Below are 15,715 nucleotides of genomic sequence, written 5' to 3'. Positions count from 1 at the left end.
AGGATTTTATTCGCCAAGTTTGGTCAAAATGACACCATTCAAAGCGACAGGAAGAAAGTTCGAAAATTATGTAGTGATATAATTTCGATATCGTCATTTTGTAATCGATACTTATTTTTAAATATCTTTACAAACATCATGAAAGCTATAAATACGATAGATATGAATCTGAAGTCTTGGTATTTATTAAAATTAACTCATTTGCTAAGCGTTTTATAATTGCTTTCTTTAGTTTAAGTGAATTATATCATTTTTATTTATTTCTAACGACGCCATTTTAACGTCCGTTTCCATGGAAACGAGCGTGGTGACCCCCATTTTTTATTTCACTTTTGCACTTGCACAACTTCCAAGAATATTTGTGCAAAATTTCAAGAAAATGACACCACAACCTAATTTTGACGTTATTTGTAGTACCTCACCTTAAGTTTCATCTATTTTTGATGCAATAGAACAGCTGTGACTTGTTAGTCCCTTTACATCATATCCCGATATGCATCAATGTCATGTTGTATTGTAACCGATGCAGCATTATGAACTATGCATTTGTTGCATCTTGAGCACGCTTTGTACGCCTTCTTTATATAATAGATTTATCTATCTCGTGCAAACCTTGAAGACAAAAGTAACTACACACACCATACGAGGCCAATAATTAACGCGAAAATCAAAGTACTAAATATGTCATGTATTTTCGACACGCATATTGTTCCAACAGGTAAGCCAGATTTGTTTTAATCTATATATATATATATATATATATATATATATATATATATATATATATATATATATATATATATATATATATATATATATATATATATATATATATATATATATATATATATATTACCGTGGCAGTCGCAGCAATCATCCTCGGTGTAGTCTTATCAGTGACAGAAAGAGGGGATTGTACGTAAACGCCTAAAGGAAAAATCTAAAGTTTGATTGCGATGTTACTGAGATGATGAAGGGGTTTATTATGAGATCAAGCAGAACAATCATTACTGCTGACGAGACACACACAAAAATAAAAACGTTCAAAGATGATTTGTGAAACCTATAGTGTGACTTTCGTGAGAAAGATTGAACACCTATTAACTACATCATTGAAAGTGTTCGTTTGTTTCTGATCTCGGTGGTACTGTCTCGGCTGACGACGTGTCCCCGCTACTCACTGATTTATCAAAATGTGTATACCCTGTTTCTGCACTTCGCACGGGAATATATTTTATTCAATTTTGACGATTGTAATTGAGAAAGAAGAATGAGTTTCCATTGCTATACTCACGAGATATTTCCTGCCCATAACTTGCCACGGACTTTCATTGTCCGAATGTAGGAGGATGTAGAAAGACAAACTTCTGTTAACTTTCCTTGCTGTACTGAAATAATCAATATTCAGTGAAACAACCACAACCGCATTTAGTTTAGGACGCTGTACATTTGAACGCCCTCTGACCGACCATTTGTTTGGCGTGACGTCATCACACCAAATTTGACTGATGACCAGAAGCGACGATACATCCCTGACAAAGCTGGCATTTTATCAATGTTTTCAGCATACTTGGTAACCTATTAAAACAAACTTGTTTTGAGACCATTGTTCCAGTTGGGTCTTGTTTAGGTCACTTTAGAAGGACTTCACGATGAGAAACATAATTCAGTTCGTTCCGGCGCTGTTTCTTTGCCTTCAGCTATCCTACTGCTTGGATTTTCAGAGTAATAAGACCGTAAGTCCATGAGTTATCATTTGTTCTTTGAGTAGACCATGGTCATGGTTTCCTCTGATGAATGCACACTGACCAGAAAAGCGTGTTGCTCTTGTATCCAAGCTTTTAGAGATGCACCGTTATGGATGAGCACACTGTGTAAGACCTGCATTTTAATCTCTGTGAAGTTACAGTAATTTCACTGAAATTGCCCCCTTGCATCGTTTTGATGTTTGCGGGCAATGGTCGTGTGATTCCAAATGCAGTATGACTAGTCTTGGGAGCTCCGCAATTTTGATTGTACAAGCAGATTTCTGTACTGAGATATCATATGAGTGACCTACATGAGCCTCACGTGAGAACGAACGACCTTGATTCATTGAACTTCGATCGAACATACAGAGCCACTCGACAGTGTAAAGTTATGCATCTGTTGTACTTTTTCCAGAAAAATGGAGGGGTGTGACAGAGATGGCAATTATTTTCATTGCTAAATCTGTAGTCGAAAGCCTTTGCTAACCAAGTTTGAAAATGGGTGTAGAGTGTGCTGTCTTTATAACAAATAAGTAAAGAGTGTATTAAGACACAAAAGCTCTAAGGGAGCCGTCATTATTTACGGCCGGGGGTCGGAGGAATGTGAGGGGAGTCACTCAAAAAATTGAAAACTTAAAGGGGGTTACTCAAAATGTGGAGAGAAAGAAGGGGGTTTACTCAATTTTTTTGCGAAATAAATTGAAATGGCTGTCAGATTGTACCATTCCACACATCAATTTCTCAAAATTTTCGATGCGAGAGGGCGGACACCCTGGGTTACTCAAATTCATCATGGTTGGCGGGGAGGGGGTTACTCGAAATTTCGGAGTTTCCAATGAAATACCTCCGACCCCCAGGCCGTAAATAATGACGGCTCCCTAAAAAGGCCCTTGTGATGAGCTTAGGTGAGTATTTCTGAAATGGTGGGATTGCCATTTTTCATGGCATGATGTCAGATTGACAACTTATGTGTTTTGATGTGAAACTCTTGTTCTCAACCATATCCGCATATCCGATATCCTAACGTTTGACAAAGTCTGGAGCCAAATTAATCAATCTACGCCAGATCACTTTTAAATTCGTGAGTAAATGTTATTGTCTAAGCTGTGTTTTTCCATGATATCATGGAAACTCGTAACTTTCCTTGTGAACTTTCCTTGTGATAGGTCATCAATGAAATCCCATCAGTGTTGTCACATGAGGGCGAAGTGAGTCACTACGAAGTGGTGTACATCAGAAAGACTTACTTCGGGGCAATGGTGTACTGCGAAAGCATTGGCGGTCGTTTGGCAAGAATTCCAGATGAAGAGCGTGACATCGCCCTTGTCAGCTGGATATACCATGCCGACGATGAGCCAGGCAAGATAATTATTTCAATTATTTGCTTTGGAAATGCGTGTTTTAACCGGAACGATCGTAGTTAGTCACGTTGAAGTTGGTGAAGTAATTTACGAGAGGCGATAATAATGTATAGATTATGATTGTATTATATATGGCAAAACAACACACACAAAAATAATCATTATTGCAGACTACAATTAGAAATATTTAAATTTATCGAAAGCCCTACAAGCAATCCACATCATGTCGATTAGATTGATTGCTACAGTATTTTGTGATGATTTTATTGGTAACAGCCATGAAAGCTTACGGTCCAAACATGACAAACTGTAGGAATCCGTTATCATTAAAATACTACCAAGGAAAATTGATTTCTACAGTTTGCTCATGATGTTTCCTAATGGAGATATCTTTGATATGTAAACAGTTTCATTTTAAAATACATGATTTTGATTGGAATGTCATTTCAGCGGGAAGATACTGGATAGACGTGAATGATATCAAAGAAGAGGGGGTGTGGTGTCGGTCAGATGGAGTCAAACAGATGTATAAGGGCAGCTGGGCTCGGATGGAACCCAATAATCAAAATAATGAAGACTGTGTTGAGCTCAGGTCAAATACTTTCTCTATTTGTACTAGATTGTGTTACGTTTAATGATTAAGGTGGAATGCGCTTCGGGAACTGATATTCGGACTCTAAATTTTTTTAAATATTTTTCTGGTCTACCACTTGAAGGGGCTAATTCTATAAAACTCTTGGAGTAACAGAAGCTTTCGATGTCTTATTTTATGAAATTAGAACAGCTTTCGATGTCTCGTTTTTATAAAATTCGAACATTTTATTTTCCTCCATAGAGTTAAAAGAGGGATGGCGGCCATTTTGAATTTCAAATATCGGTATAAAATGTTCAGTAATTTGTTTCCCTGGTACTAAACTTCGCACGATGTGCCCTAATTTTCATTATTGATTCGGTAAGAGAATGGTTGAAAGTTTACTTGAGGACAGTTTGAGCAAAAGTTTAGGCCCAGGTCTTTCACTTTCGAGGCGCGTACTGCCTTAACACTACAGTCTTTCCCGATGACAATTAGAACGAACTCTTGCCAATGTAAAAATATCACAGATAAGGTGCGTGAATTAATATCCTGCAGCACGGTATTTTGTGATGGAATTACACTGAGAAAGCTACAGTTCGAAGCAACGCGTCAATCTACATGAATTAATAGACAACCAGGGTGATTATGGGAGCGAACTACACCACGCACGCGAACCCATTGTATCGCTATAATCCATTAACAAGATGATTGAATACAATTCCTCAGTGATGTTATTTGATTTGTGCCGAAAGTAATCTATAAATAAAATATAAAGCTGTACACTGGTAAGCCTACGCAGTTTGCTGTAATGTCCCACATCAGATCGTTATTTTTTGTAAATCGTCCGTCCACAGGGTGTGTTACTGATACTGTTTAAGCAATTTTGTTATTTTCATACTTTCTTCCCATAGTGTTTCAGAGTTGTGCTTATTGACTGGTGCGTGTCAATTTTGACTTCTTTGATATTTTAAATTCCATACATTTTGTTTGCAGATCGAGACTGAGCCCAGAAGTTTAAAACACTAAATCAGATAATGATACGATTCCTTATGTACGTAACATAAAAAAATCTTCGATGAACGACGAATTCTGTACTTCAGACGATCAAATACTAACTTAAAGTCCGATATCCATAGTTGATTTACGATTTATTTTTTTGCTTGCAGTGAGATGGCAGACTACAAATGGAACGACAGGAGTTGTTACTTTCCTAACTACTTCATTTGTGAATTCACGTTATAAGCGTGGTGAGTAGTCTGTCTATATCCAACTGTTTTAATATTTTCGGTTTTCTTTTTTATTTGGGGGGAGGGGCAAAAATCATACGAATAAACCTAATTTGATAAACTGGGCCATACACGCTCTGTTCAACGTTGAGTCATAACCTAGCTCGACTTTAAAATTTAACAACTTTGAATGTTACTCCTGTAATCATAATTATTATATGATCCGCTAAAACACGATGATTTTTGGCTGTGACAGTGAAATGCCATCATCTGACGGTCATTGATGACTTACACTGTCAGCAGTAGATGAACAGTCGAATAGGTCTCTGAAACATCAAGAATCTTCATCTCTTCACTACGAACACAGCGTTCCAGCGTCAACACGGATCACAACTTCAAAAATAGTCAGCCACTATGAAAACCAGGGCTCAAGGAAACTTGACATGTTTTAGAACTTAAATGTACGGTTTTAGTATACTTAAGTGTATTTGTCCTCTCGAAACTCTGTGTTTGAATTATTTACCAAGATAGATGACACTGTGCCAGGTTTTTGTCACAGTCTATGCGTAATGTAATACATACCTCTGATACCTTTCCATTTTATTCAATTGTTCCGAATTACAGGTGAAAGCGATGGATGGCTTCAGAGATGGATGACCAGCGTAAAGTGTTTAGTCTAATGTAACCATAGAGGAACACATCTAACCAATTTTGTGGATTCGAGTTGAACCAGTTACCTCTACCTATCCTAGGATATTTACTTCAATAGCCTTACAGTAACTACTTTGTTTGTAAAAGACAGTTCAAGTTTTATTGAACAGTACAGAATTATAGATTAACTAAACTGGACCTGAACTGTCCAGTGATGACGTGTCGCTCATATACGCCCAATATACTTTCAGCGTTGAGTTGAAAACCTTTAAAATTCGCCAACTTTAAGCAGTTACATATTTTTTAACATGCAGCTGTACAAAATTACTCCAATCCAATCCTTGATCAATATCTTAGCACTAAAATTCAAGAAACGGAAATCAGTAAATCACAAAACTGCATGCAAAAATCTTTTCCAAATTCTTTTTACGTATAAGTCCTTTAGACCTGGAATTAAGCTTGGAATAGTTTACTGTCTTAGTCTACTAGATCGTGGATTTTGTCTAGTAGATCATCGATTCTGCACGGATTATGTCAAATGCAAAATATCAATCTGTACCTGACTACCTGAAAGTTGAAATAATGGACTAATCTGAAGTTATTATTAAGTAATCACACCTGGATATTTTTTGCATTGTCATTTTCTTATAAAACCTCACATAAAGTTATGCAGATTTTATATGACCAACGAGAAGTGTCTCCGTTGCTTTCTTTGCACTTAGCGATGGAAAAATCGCTTGAAGTATGACAGCAAGGGTTATGTGAAAGGAATGAGCAATAATAGGTTTACCAGATCACCTTGAACGTCATAGCAAGGTGTTTTGCATCATAGCACAATGTCAAAATCACAACTATATACTTCGTTGGTAAACACTAGTACTGTTGCGGGGACCAAAATACATATACAACAGCAAATTTACAACTTTAACAAACTTTAGCAAGGGTCCAACTTACCATTGTATTACACACAAACACGATGTCATGGGAATGTAGAAAAATGTACAATTTGATTTGAATCAATCAGTATAAGTACATCGTTCGAAAGTCTAAACCATGTGTTTTGTCACACAGGAAAAAAACACATAAAAACTTCTTGTTCAATATTCAACCCGTCGTTTGTAGAACAAATATGAATTGGTTAGTGTATATATTAACGCTATATCATCGAGTCTAAACCGTAACATTTCCGCAAACGATGAAACCCCATCCGGGCATCATCATTGCACTTTGTTTTCCATTGAATATCGTTCTCTCTCTCTCTCTCTCTCTCTCTCTCTCTCTCTCTCTCTCTTCTCTCTCTCTCTCTCTCTCTCTCTCTTCTCTCTCTCTCTCTCTCTCTCTCTCTCTGAAAGCGAGCTATGCTGCGTGTAGATTCGAGAGACGCCCCCATTGCTAGGGATTTTCTTGATATATTTTGAAATTTGTTACCGTTATTGCATAGCACGGTGAAGGTTTTACTAAAGTATGGGGACATTCCTACGTCTCTTCTCATATTTAGGGGCTTTTGTGATGAAAAGTCGACCCTTGATTAGCGATTTTTTCTCCGGACGACACATAAGCTTACGCGTACACTTTTCTATACGAGTATCAAGGTCTCTCGAATGCGATATTGCTAATGACCTTACAGCGTCTGAAAGTGATGTTCCGTAATTACTCAAATGGTACTCTATTTTCTGGTAAAAATAACATAATACAGATAATTTCTTTCTCACCGTAGCTTGAGACCTTTCGAAGAAACTATGACTGCTTTTTTGTTTTGATTTGTTGTTTGGATTTTTATGTAGGCCTACATCACATAATATCACAGTCGTTCAACGGTTTCACAGAAATAAAAACTATAGTAGGCTAAATATCGTCATTAGCGACGAAATACTTGTACATCGACTTATTTTCCAAGACTACAATGTGCCTCGGTAACAGTTATTCGGATATTATTTTTTAATACTTCTGTGAGCTACTTATGTGGCTCTGTTACAAGCCCTTGGAGTAAATCAATAGTTCACCCTTTATTTCTGTAAAAAACCGAGTCCAAGATTTTTTTCCCTTAGAGTTATGACCGCCATTTCAAATATCGGTAAATTTAAAGTTATACGTTTCTCGGGTATCAAATTTTGCGCATTGACCCTGACTTTTAGCCTCGATTTTGAAAAAATATATTTAACGTTTTCTTGATGAAAGTTTGTGCAAAACTATAGGCCTTGGCCTAAGCCTATTGTTTTGCACTTTCGATGCGCACATATATCAGTTCACGCCAACTACCTTTAATAAATCGATCATTTTTTTGTCCAAAAACAAATGAGAATAAGAATACAGTGGACATATTTTGAAGATCGTGCGCTCCGATTGTATAGCAGAGCTATTAGTGCTAACATTTGGACCGAGACCACAATATTAAGAGTAGGTAGATGACATGCGCGAATACCTTTGACACAAGAAACTGATTGCATCATAGCGTTGTTCATCTGTTCGCCAACTGACCCTCCGCTCACCTCTGAAATACCAGCATGGCGACTCAGGGATCGAAGATACACAATCTACGGTCAAAATCATGGCTACAACCGGACAGTCCCGCGGGCAAATACGTCCTCTCCTCGTGCGCTGCGACCATAGCTGAATTAGGTAACTTGTTGACTATCTGTTTTTGCCCAGTTTTGCCCCGTCGCTAAAACTAAGCCTGATAGAAGAGTCCCCATTCATCAACTTGAAATAATTGACGTAAACAAGCGTCAACGACACTGCGTATTTACGAAGTTCAAATGACCACATATTCGATGAAACTCGATCATTCTATTTAATGTTCACAGGGATTCCCTGTACAGGAATACACTTAATCAAGCATTGATCATTTTCATACAAACCAAATCCAGTCAGTGACCATAAATCGGTGATGTTTACAATGTTTACACCATGACTATTGCTTTGTCATCATCCTCTGCCAGGCCCTCGCCATAATATTGATCGCCAGTCAGGTGCATTCATTGTATGAAAAGGCCATTCGTTGTGCGATTCAGGGTACTTCATTTCTGCCGTCTCGTTTAGATTGGAGAGTTGGTAATTGGCCTGTGGTAAATTTTGGGAGGGTTGAGCGCCGTCGTTTAATCTTGGTGGGTCGATTATTTACAGACTCGCACCACCCGGTACAGTTTAATTTCAACAAACACAGTCACTTTGAACCGCCCTAACTCAGCAATGGACATCCCATCCCAGTACATGCTTGTTATTCTGAATTTCTGTGCCCAAGAAAAATACTATTTCCACCCCTCCCATAATAGAACCCATAGGAATAACATTCCCCTCTTTATATTGCTAGCGAAATTTAGTAAATCTAATGAGTAAATCTGTTACGTCCTTCATTCAAGTGCAAGACCATAGAGTTGACTATCCACAATACAATTTGTTTGAAATTCCCCCATCAACAAACTATGCAAATAATACACACAATTTTATGTATTCATTAGAACCAATTGTTTGAGATGACAAATTTGTTATGGTGTGAAATTTGAATGGATGTGTCAGTCTGTCCTGACTCCCATGGATATTGTACTGTATCCCTTAAAACAAAAGGAGTGATGTCTGATCATGGAGACAAAAGCTGCTTCGACCTCCAAGGTCAGACTGACCTGATTCAAACACTTTCAACTGCTTCAAGCTCCATATTAAAACCCTAGAGAAAGGGTCTATGCTGGGACTGTGCATGTGTCTTAGGCTCTGTATAATGCAAGCATTAGCCAGTTGAAAACCTGTCCTCTCACCAACACTTGTTGTTGGTCAGTTCATAGTTTTTCTTGAGGGTCTATGGTCAGTGTAGTGCATCATGACCCACAACTTGCATGGTGCAAGTCCAGGGTCAGTTCTATCATGGTTCTATGCAAATACAAAGAAAGCAGTCCAAGGTCAATCAAATTCATAGCTTGTTGATCAGACCACTGTCCATGTTCTGATGTTAGTTCAGGAACTCTCCTGTATTTTGGTACACCAAAAACTACCAAATTGCTGGAGAGATCCTAGACTAGTATGATCTCTGTGCAAGCCTTGCAACTTGTCATGTGGGGTCAGCACTAATTGCTGAACCATGGGTAAATTTTTAATCAAAGGCTGCACCAAAGGTCAGACCAGGTACCAAAGTAATCGATTGTCAGTTGAGAAACAGTTGCACAGTGTTGGCACTGAGTGAGCAATCTGACAATGATCGAAACATACATGTAATTGAAAATGTTAGAGCCCCATAATGCATCCCTCCAATAAATTCAACTTACCATTTCAGTTTGTACTGCTAGGCTCTAACTCTACCGCGTTGTACCTTATAAGACTCATACATCTGTCATGTTTGATGGTCACTTGTTTTGAAATATTAGAAATTCACAAGATAGTTACACTGGGCCATGTTTATGATTCATGATAATTTGCACCCTTGAAGATTCCTCAGTGAAGTGTTGCATGTCTCTCATGTGTAGACAAATTCGTATAGTAAGATGTAAAAACTCTGAAAACTTAAACTTCTAAGCATATCATTTTTCTCATAATCTCAATTTCTTGGAAAATGATGTTTGACTGAAAGAGGAGCTAGCATTTTGCAAACATTTCCACTCATATTGAAAAAGGAGGGAGACTTGTTGCACCTGTTTTTATGCAAAAGAATATTTTTCTGATAAAAAAAAAACAAAAGAAATTAACATATTATCAGCTCTCCTTGCAGAATGACCCCCCTGAGTTGTCACAACTTGCTTCCCACAAGTATATGCCTGCAGACCATGATTTTCATGGCTATTTAAAAGTAATATCTCACTTAAATATCTAAACTTATTTTTACTAGACATAGTGAAAGAAAGTTGCTTTAAGTTATTGTGTATAAAATGTAGGGTAGAAAAAGTTATTAGGTAAGCAGCCTTCTTCAGTACAAATCAAACAGAATTATGGGTAATTTATTGTACTGTAATGTATCATAGTTGAAAGCAGAAAAACTACTAGGATTTCAGACCAGTAATTTTGTCCTGAAGCAAAAACACAGGACTAGCTAAATGTTACAATATCATTGCTGACTAGAACTCTGTTTCTTTGGCATTAAAATCCTTCCTGATATCACAGAGTCATGTCTGCCCAAGTTGTAATGCACTACTTGTATAAAATCAATTAATTCAACTTGTTTTGGCAGTGGTGATACCTTTAATTTTGCCGTATCAGTATTGATTGTAACTGTACATTTCATCATGATGCCAAATATTTTTTAATTTAAAACTTTTTTGGACATAAGATGGCTGAAATACCAAATAAGAAAGAAAATTTAAAAATTTTATTCAATTGTGAAAACAATTTATGGTGCATGGCATTTCTTTGATGTGTTAGTTCACTTTTCCTAAGTACCTAAATGAAAATACTATACTGTATTGTGAAAAACTCTTTCAAACAACAGAAGCAGCATACGTGTACAGTAAAACCTGATAACAATGCAACATTGCTGGTAGAGATACAATTGCAAGCCCCTTCAAGTTTAATTAGGCTGTTTAGATGAAATCAACAATTGTTCTTAACTTTTCGTATGTATGCCAGAGTAATAACCTTGAACATAGTGAAATATGAAATACATGTACAATCATTGACATATTTCAACATTAATTTGATTCTTTGCAGTGACATTTCCACTGGATCTGACAAAAACCAGATTACAGACACAAGGAGAGGCAGCAGCATTAACAAACAATGGTACACCTCAGAATACAGCCTATAGGGGTATGGTCAGGACAGCCATTGGCGTTGGTAGGTACAAATGTACATCATGTGTATCATATCTCAGAATATAACCTATAGGGTCTAGGCAGCTATTGCTGTTGGCAGGTACAAATATATACCATCAGTATTGCACCTCACAATATAAGCTACCGGTATAGGGTTGGGGACAGCCATTGGCGTCGGTAGGTACAAATGTACATCAGTGTTGCACCTCAGAATAGCACTTAGATGGGTATTTTTGGGATAGCTATTGGCGTTGGTAGGTACAAATGTAAACCATCAGTATTGCACCTCACAATACAGCCTATAGAAGTATGGTCAGGATAGCTATTGGTGTGTATAATGTACATGTATGTAGGCAGAATTTAGAAGTCTAAAGATGGTAGGGCTTCTCTGATAAAATTTACAATACTTTTGCAGTAAATATTCTTTCTAAATTAAAAGTGCAAAATTTACAATATTTGAAGACTAAATTTGTCTCTCAAAAAGTCATGAAAAGGTGGTGGAATTAGTCATACTGTTAACAATGCTTCTACTAAAATGAAACTGTTTAGAACCGAATAAAATCTAGAAACTGAAATTGAAACTGAATATAAATTCATCATCCTTTTCAAATTGATGCCAAATCCTTTGTTTCGGAAATTATAATAGCTCAATAAAGTTATTAAAAACAAGTTTCACTGTGAATGTATTTGTGTATATTGTTTTTCAAATATATGTATTGTCAACAATTTTTTACTGTCAGGAAATATATTTGTGTTGTGGAAACTGTGTTAGCTTGTAATGATGAAAATGGAGGCAACACTACCCTCAATACTTGGTGAGGCTTCAACTAAGCTGCTGAAGTAATATAGATGTTCTACCTAGTAAAAGAAACATTTTTATTTATTGAAATTATTCAGAAACCATCACATAATTTCAGTTTAACTGAAACCAAACTAGCTTTTATAACATGTGCATTTCATAGATTTTGAAGACTTCTGTCGTCAGACCAGCTGTTACCAGTATAGTTTGTCAATATCATATCAATATATTTCACTCAACAGAATGTGTATGCTCTACCTCTTAACAAGAGACATGTCTTTTCCAGTGTTCAGTGTTTGAGTTATCATCTCTCAAAATCTGTTTTGTTTACAGTGGAAGAAGAGGGTTTATTTAAATTATGGCAAGGAATTACACCAGCAATATACAGACATATAGGTATGTGATATCTCTGTGGACTTACAAAATTATAGAATTTATTCAAGTCCAGTACATGGGAAACATGATTCTGGGCTTTTAATATTGCAATTAAATATGTGATATCATCATAATTTGATATTATCAGCATGTATGGGAAATTTAGCTTTCATTATCAGGATATGCATCGCATTGACATACTGAAATGTGTTCCACAGAAATGTTTGGCTTCTTTATGTTGCCATTAGTCTGAGATATCATCATGAAGTTTTGAAAGCAAATGGAAAATCACAAAATGACACATTTTTATCATCATCATGTATGTAATTATTAGAAAGTGATGAATAGTGATTTATGTAATGAAATCTGCCGTAATATGACCATAATCCATTGAATGTGTGGTGTAAAAGTCATATAATACTAAAGACTTACACTTGTAAAAATACACCAGTCTTTATATTGTAAAGCACATGTCTGTGTACTTGAAGTATCTTGAAGGACCTTTGAACAGTTAAAACCAAAACATGCATGAATTATGTATTGTGCTGTTAAAGACTTCAACATGGTTTGTACAATGGCCATTGTTTAATAAACAATGTTGGTGTCTGATGAGAGAAATCCATTGTGTGTAAACAAAACTATCATGCCTGACCTATAGAGAAGTTAAATGCGTTGAATGGTGTAACTCGGTCTTACTTTGCTGTTACATCAAATAGTTGTAAAATGTTTTCTACATCACGGTCCCTTCATGACTGTGTCTATATGTATGAATTCCAAACAATGTCTAACAAATGCAATTACATGTGTACATAAATTAGTTTAGACAACTTTAGAAAGAGAGCCATTAACCTATATATCTTCTTTGAAATAGTCAAAATATTTGTCCATGCATATCAGATCACAAATAATACGGCCAATCTTCAGTCAATCATGCATTGTACTCCCACTCTTGACAATCAAGGTGAACTGCAAATACATAACCCTGCACTATCTTCATGTAAGACATAACCAGTGCATACAAATCTGGCATTGTAGTAAACATGACTGTGTTACAGTTGTAAAAACTTGATTTGGTCATTCATTGTATAGATCAGACCCACTTCTAATGTCAATAGCCTGATAATTTCATTTTATTTTGTTGAGCTATGGTGGTAACAGATCTTAACGAAAACAGGGTTTCTTTGCACATTTGAAAATGTTATCAAAACTGAAAAATGCTTGACTTGTAATTAGACTTGTGAACATTAAATTAGTCAGTTACTATTATCCACCAGAATGTCACTTCTGGGAAATAGACTACAACAGCAAAGACAGTTACATAATGTGTATATGGCGTTTGCATTTGAGAATGATGAATTGAAAGGAAAAATTTCAAAAACATTATGAAAATACATGTCCCCTACACACAGCATTCAAACTCTGTGGTATCATTGGTCTTTCCATTTCCGTACCTTGTATAAGGGTTATATGACCTACAGCACATCCTCTGCTTGCTGGTTTGTTGTGAAATGAATACACACGTCACCATTGAGAAAATTGTATTTGTATATATTTAGATAATTTAGATTGAGGCTACAAAGATAGTTAAAGCGTCTGGTTACAGCCAACATTACTTTGAGACCTGCCTGTCATGTCATTTCATAAAAGTTGTACTGGGCATAATCCTTAATGTATATGTAAAATCTCCAAATAAACAGCTAAATTATTACCTCAACAGTTTATACCCGTAATGGAATTACCAGCAAGTATTTCCATGATAATATCATATTGAAGTAAAATGAAACCTTCAATAAAATGTAGGTAGAACATAGGATGGTATTTTCACCTACGCAGATCATAAGTCAGCTGTGGTGTAAAGTACGGTAATATGATTTATTAAGCAAGAAAAGCTGAGTCAGCATTTTGGTGTCATATGTCAAGTATTAAATGTGAATTGTCCCTTTCAGATGTATAGGGTGGTTCTGTATACGAAAGGACTGGTATTGTACAGCCAACCAGTCAATATGTTCATTTATGCATATGCATCCATAACTGTTCAAAACATCGGAACTGATATTATATTCTGTATGTAATAGCCTCAAGGCTTGTTCACTGTTTATTTACAGAGTAGCTGTATGTACAATACACTGCATATGCATGACATTTGACCTATAGGTCATGACCCAGTTTATCATAAGTGGATGATTGTATTTGTATTCGTGCATGATTTCCTTTTGATTACAGCTGACCCTGTCAGGACGTAACATAGCCTACATTGTTCTGTAGTATTTCTCTGATATTTTGCTGAAGATGAAACCGCATTTAAGTGATCAAGTGTCTGAAAACCCATTATTCCAGAAAAGTGCATTTTGATTTATGGTTATAAAAGCATGGGAATTGCTTTGTGGCATTAAATTTATTGGAATAAAACCTAAAGTAAAGGATCAGATAGGCTGATAACATGATCTACTGTGTAGAAATTTGCCTTGAAATAGGGTAGCGTGTGTACTGAAAATACATGTATTTTCTAAGCTTGCCACATTGTAATATTAAATTGCGTTTTTATTTATTTATATATTTATTTGATGAGTAAACAGACTCTGTTTCAAGGCTTAATAATAGATTCTAACAGACATACAAATACAAACAAACAAACTTAAAAAACTACTAGAAGAATAAAAATTAAAAATTTTAGTTTACGCATCTGTTCCTGGTGTAGATTGAATGTTGAGTCAGTTTACAATCTCACTGAAGTCTCTGATCTCAGACACTCTATTTCACACCCTACCATCTACTGGTATGTAATAATTATTGAACAAAGATATACCATAGGTGATACCATATAGGTACCGCTATGCTGATACAAACTATTGAACAAAGACATATTGAAACACTGAAAGATTTGTCAAATGGAAATTGAAAAATTGCATCGATTGTTCAAATATAATCAATTCATTTATGAAAAATTAAAGGTTCCCCATGTATTATTGTTTCATATTCTCTGAATAATGTTTATTCCAAAATACCGAGTACATCGTGCAGCGGAGGTATTGTCCAAGACGCGTAGCGTCGAGGACAATACCGATCTAACATTGATCTAATATTGATCTAATTTTACCACAAATAAAGTTGAAATTAGGGCGTTTTAGGATGTCCGTCGCGCACTGCACTGAGCGAGCGCGAACAGACAGGGAACGCGTTCACCGCGTCCGCTGAGCGCATACACGGTCCGCGCAGAACAAAATTTCAACCGCGCAGCGCAGTGCACGT

The 15,715-nt window shown here is 36.3% G+C and overlaps 2 protein-coding genes across 2 annotated transcripts in view; both read left to right on the top strand.

Annotated features, from left to right (window-relative positions):
* Window positions 1-1,581: 1,581 nt before the first annotated feature.
* On the top strand, window positions 1,582-6,248 carry LOC139151945 (collectin-11-like). Its single transcript, XM_070725009.1, has 5 exons — window positions 1,582-1,736; window positions 2,915-3,107; window positions 3,560-3,701; window positions 4,850-4,930; window positions 5,534-6,248. The coding sequence occupies exons 1-4, from the start codon at window positions 1,653-1,655 to the stop codon at window positions 4,923-4,925; spliced, it is 495 nt and encodes a 164-aa protein (XP_070581110.1). The 5' UTR covers window positions 1,582-1,652; the 3' UTR covers window positions 4,926-4,930; window positions 5,534-6,248.
* A 1,751-nt stretch (window positions 6,249-7,999) lies between these two features.
* LOC139151944 (mitochondrial uncoupling protein 4-like) overlaps window positions 8,000-15,715 on the top strand; it is a 29,004-nt gene continuing 21,288 nt past the window's right edge. Inside the window, exons 1-3 of the mRNA XM_070725008.1 lie at window positions 8,000-8,179; window positions 11,189-11,314; window positions 12,425-12,487. Of these exons, the coding sequence (XP_070581109.1) occupies window positions 8,065-8,179; window positions 11,189-11,314; window positions 12,425-12,487 (304 nt within the window). The 5' untranslated portion in view covers window positions 8,000-8,064. The remainder of the gene's footprint in view (window positions 8,180-11,188; window positions 11,315-12,424; window positions 12,488-15,715) is intronic.

The sequence above is a fragment of the Ptychodera flava genome, chromosome 15, assembly GCF_041260155.1.
Source record: "Ptychodera flava strain L36383 chromosome 15, AS_Pfla_20210202, whole genome shotgun sequence".
NCBI classification, from domain to species: Eukaryota; Metazoa; Hemichordata; class Enteropneusta; family Ptychoderidae; genus Ptychodera; species Ptychodera flava.
This window is presented reverse-complemented; position numbering and strand designations above follow the sequence as displayed.